This window comes from Argentina silus (genome assembly GCF_951799395.1).
Source record: "Argentina silus genome assembly, chromosome: 16".
Taxonomy (NCBI): domain Eukaryota; kingdom Metazoa; phylum Chordata; class Actinopteri; order Argentiniformes; family Argentinidae; genus Argentina; species Argentina silus.
In genome coordinates, this window is record NC_139670.1 from 14,748,611 (window position 1) to 14,753,600 (window position 4,990).

General features: G+C 43.0%; 1 protein-coding gene across 1 annotated transcript; it reads right to left on the bottom strand.

Annotated features, from left to right (window-relative positions):
• Positions 1 to 638: 638 nt before the first annotated feature.
• Positions 639 to 4,228, bottom strand: LOC310816843 (putative phosphatase phospho1; the record flags this gene model as incomplete). The annotated part of the gene is made up of 2 exons (XM_083687157.1): positions 4,167 to 4,228; positions 639 to 1,455 (listed from the first exon to the last, which is right to left on the bottom strand). Exon 2 carries the CDS (start codon positions 1,413 to 1,415, stop codon positions 639 to 641), a length of 777 nt encoding a protein of 258 aa, XP_083543283.1. The 5' UTR covers positions 1,416 to 1,455; positions 4,167 to 4,228.
• Between the last annotated feature and the right edge of the window lie 762 nt (positions 4,229 to 4,990).

Below are 4,990 nucleotides of genomic sequence, written 5' to 3' on the forward strand. Positions count from 1 at the left end.
TCTCAAGTTGGTGTACATTACCCTTGTATAATCAGCCTGTATATTAGGTATCAGTGTGTGTGCCAGAGTGTGTACCAGAGTGTCAGTGGCAGCTACATCTCTGTGTCACCCTATCCCAGTGCTCATCACTCCCGGTTCTGGAGGGCCACTATGTGTGTGGCCTTTTGTCCCAGACAGTGCTAGAACACCTGATTCTACTCATCAACTAATCATCAAGACCATTATTAGCTTGCTGAATCAAGTACGTTAGTGCAAAGCTGGGGACAAAACCCTGTGAACAATGCAGCCCCCAAGGACTGAGTGAGGAACACTCACTGTAATAATCCCAGTGCACATTAACCCTGGTCTTGGAAAGCTACTGGTTGAACAGGCTCAAGCCAGCACTAAAACATCTTATCACTACAGATGGGTATCCCAGTGGTCACTAGTCCTGGTAAGATACAATCTTATATTCCAGGCAATCACAAAAAAAACATGAATCCACAAATCAACAGATTGTCAAGAGTGAAGACCTTTACTAGCTGAAGGTGTGTTAATGCTGGTCTGGGACAAAAGCTTGCACTGAGGCTCTCCAGGACCAGGGTTGGTGGCCACTGCTGGTTTCCCTCACTCATTCTCTCTCTCGCTCTCTCTCTCTCTCATCTCTCCTCCACCAGCCTCTTCAGGCAGTCAACCACGTCCTCCCCACTAGCCCAGGGCACCATGTTTGCCTTGAAGGTCGCCGGCTGGGCCTCCTGCATCTCTGCCAGCAACCGGTGCATGGGGAAGTCCCTCCGGGGGAAGGCTGTGTCCCGTGGCCCCAGAGCCAGGGAGGGGCAGATGTCATTGGCCCCATCCCCCACGTAGAACACTCTCTGGAAGGGGCAGCCGCGCTCCTGCTGCCTGCGCGCCAGGTACTCCCGTAGGATCACCTGCTTGCACATGTTCTCCGGGCAGCGCTTGCACTCGTGGGAGTGGAAGGGCAGCAAGACCAGGCGGCCCTGGGGGTCAAAGCTGGCCGGGTTGGTGAAGATTCTCTGGAAGAGGTGGCGTGCCCCGGCCCTCTCCAGCCAAGCCTCGATAAAGTACATATTAGCATCGGAGACCACCACTGACTCAAAGTCCTGCTTATTGACGAGGAGATACTGGAAGAGGGTGAGAAGGCCGGGCGTAGGAGGGATCTTTTCGATGAAGGAACGGATGGTGTCTTTGGACACGCCCTGTTCGGCAATGTAGGCCAGGACACGCTGCATGTGCTCATTGTAGTGCCCCTCCCTGTAGGACTCTCTCAGCCAATCAGGGAGCTGCTGGCCCGGGGCAGCCCGGACAACTGCGTCATCGCTGTTCTCATTGACGATGGTCTCATCGAAGTCAAAGAGGACCAGGAAGCTCTTGGGCGGGGCGGGGCCTGGGTTGGGGATGGAAGGGGCAGCCATGTTTGGCGGGTGGTGAAATGGGCCGGTGGCTCGGCCTCACCTGAGGAAGAGAGGATGAGAAAAATTAAAACACGTTTTTAGAAATTTCTGCAATTGTATTAAATTTTAAATACAGAAATACCTCATTTAAATAAGTATTCAGACCCTTTACTATGACACTCTTAAAATTAGTTCAAATGCAAAAATGTCGTCAACAAGTCACTCAAAAAGTTGAATTCCAATTGAGTCCATCTTAATGCAAGGATAATAGTTCATGTGGTTTTGGAATGAATATCTTTGTTTTTATAGGCTCTCTGATTTGCACAGAAATCAATTACACACTGTGTGGAGCAGGTTGTCATTACAAATTGCTCAGGAATGCTACCCTGAGGCCTGGGGAGACTTACAAAAATCTACAAAGTTGAATGGCGGAGAGGAATAAGCACAGTCAATGAGACAATAATCATCTTAGTCACTCTACAAAATTGGTCTATAACCAAGTGGCCAAAAAGAATCCTAAAAAATAGCTCACATCCACAATTGGGTTTGCAAAAATTATATCAAGTGATACAGCTAAGAAAGTGTCTGGAAATGTGTTTGTTTGGTTTTACTACAAAGCATTAAGTCTAGTGCAAATCCAACATGTGCAATGCAGTTTCCGCACCATCCCTTGTGTGAAGAATAGTGGCAGCTGCATCATGTTATGGGTATGTTTGTCACCAGCAGGAACTGCAGAGTTTGTCAGGATCAAGAGAAAATGATGACATTTGCTGAGTTGGTAGTGACATCCTAATCCACAGTGTGTAACTGATTCCCATGAGACTATAAAACAAAACATATTCATTCTGAAATCACATGAGCTATTATCCTTGGACTCAGATGGACTGATGGCAAAATGTTTTATTTAATCCATTTTAAATTGAGTCTATAACACAACAAAATGTAGAAAAAGTGAAGGGGTCTGAATACTTTCTGAAGCCACTGTAGGTTTTGGGAACCACAGAGTAATGGAATTGGCTGACATGTATCATGAATCCTAAACATTGATTAAAAGGCCCACACCAGTGCTAGTTTCACTTTCACATTTGGCGAAAACTTGTGCGAGATCAGAAAGGTGGGATTAGTTCCAGCCAGAGAAACCTGTCAACTCACTCCATTCCTTGCTAAAGCAAGTCATCTATTTGAGAAACTTAGTTGACAGCATGTGACTTTTCACTTCAGGAGGCAGTCTTCAAGGCTAAATTAAACATATTTTCCACTAAAACTGTGATTTTTAGACTACAAGACTACATTCTGTAGAACTTCATAGTAAGCGCAGAACATAGTTTTCCAGCTTGTATTGTATAAGTGTCATCACTCAAACCAACTAAGGCAGCAGAAACGGGAAATGACAGCCAGAGCAAACTAAGTCCTTGGGGACTGAGCTTTGGGACTTGAACATGAGGAGGAAAGATAAGACTGGAGCTGTGATAAGAAAATGGGAACATACAGTAATAAAATAGAATGTATGTACACTCGACTAAAGCAAATCAACGAAGATACATGTGTATGACATAATAATAACTTATGTTTGAAAATACTAAAAGACAGCATGTCTCTTGAATAATAATAGCGTAGATACACAAATATCTTCACAACTATATCAATAACATCTTATGAACTTTATCAATAACATCTTATGAACTTTATCAATGAACAAACCACTAATTAGCAATGTTCCAATGCTCCACATATCTACATTAATTTACTACATGAACATGTGGCCCACATCCCAGACTTGGAACATTGCCATTTGGACATAAGAGCTACGCTTGAGGCATAAGGCATCCACTGTTGCAGACTTGCTGTAACTGGGGTGAGGAGAGAGGGCTGGACTTAAGGATGTTACATCACTGCCTATCTTGACCATAAGAGGACCAACCAAGAGTCATAGAAATGAGTCCAATGCATGGTTCAATGTCCCCTATGCAGTCTGAAGCAACGTGTTTCTAAAATCAATCATGTTACTGAAATAACTAAATAGTAAACTAATAACTTAAATATATATGATAAATGATACATCCATAAAGAATCCTTAAAAATGTGAAATTGTACATACAGGAGTCAGATAGCATCTGTTTTAGGTTGACATGAAAGCAAAGCTTCAGCAAAGCAAAGCCTAATTATTAGGTTTCCCCTTATACACTAGTGGCTATGCATCCTAAATCCAAAACATTACAGTATAGGAGGCTTACGTGAACAAATCGCCGCATCAGCAAACTGAGAAGTAGAACTACGGATTAAATAATTAAAAAGGGACAGTCACGCAAAATGTGTGCATTGCAAATTCAAAATGTTTCACAATCTGATCAAAACAAACCAACACGTCCTGTCCAATAGGCCCATTAAAACATGAACAGTCGGCTATAGGCCGAACAAGAATATGTTAGTGCTACAAGCCTGCGTAAAACCAAACACAGATGAAATGCCAACGCACATGCCAATATCTTACAACTATAGCTTAAAACCTATCTACAGATAATGAGCGCTGCTTTTAATTCCCACTGTAGCCACCTTATTTATAGGACATATCTACGGACTAAGCTATCTAAATATAGGCTGCATATGAGAGGTTACCCTTCAACGTCCTTAGCGCAACCCACTCCACTCTCCGATTTGAATGCATTGATCGGGCTTTTTTGTTTGAGCACCAAGGGATTAAAAGACAAAATCAAAATATAGAATCAGAAGCACAGAACGATTAGACAATATTATGACATAAAATAGTTATACCGGTGAACATGTGTTTCAAATGGTCAGCTCTGTGCCCCTCCTCTTGAAAGGTTGGTGCCCGGCTACCGCATCCTTTTGTCGGCAACGGGACATTTGCTTCGCCTCGCCGGGTAGCGGGGGCAGATGGATCAAGAGCATTCCAACTCCCCCTCCTGGGCCGTCAAAACCAAGGAGAGCGAAAGCCTCGATGACGTAGGCTGCGGCCCAATGACGCGACAACAGTCCGTGGTCTTTAAAGGAGACTCGTGTTTATCCAATGGACACAATTGCGCTGTATCAGCCATGGTTTCCCTGAATAGAGTATAGTAGAATATAGTAGACTGGATAGACATTGAAGCTATTTTCTCACAAATAGTTTGCCGCAAGTTATCATCGATAGATCTATTGTTTCAACAGTATTGATAACATCAGAAAGTTTGATTAGGCCTACATATATCAGAAAACGTGTGGTTGACTGCAATAGTTATTTTAAATTTTTTAGAGGCTAATTGGAAAAGTAGGCATACTCAACAAAGGGTTGCATAATTCCTGTACATTTCTGAAACTTTCCCAAACCATGGTAATTGAATATCCCTTTCCTTTGCAACCCTACTCAACTCATAGCGTATAGTAGGCATAATGTCTACTGTATATACATATACTGTATGCTATATACTGTAGATAGATCATTGCCTATTACTCCCCCACCCTAATGTCTTGTCAAGAAATATGTCGAAAATCTCTGACCACCTAAATTAGGCTACAATATGAATAAGGCGAAAATATTTCAAATTTACACATCAGATTAATCGGTAGATCAATCAACTAATGGGAAAGAGTTAATC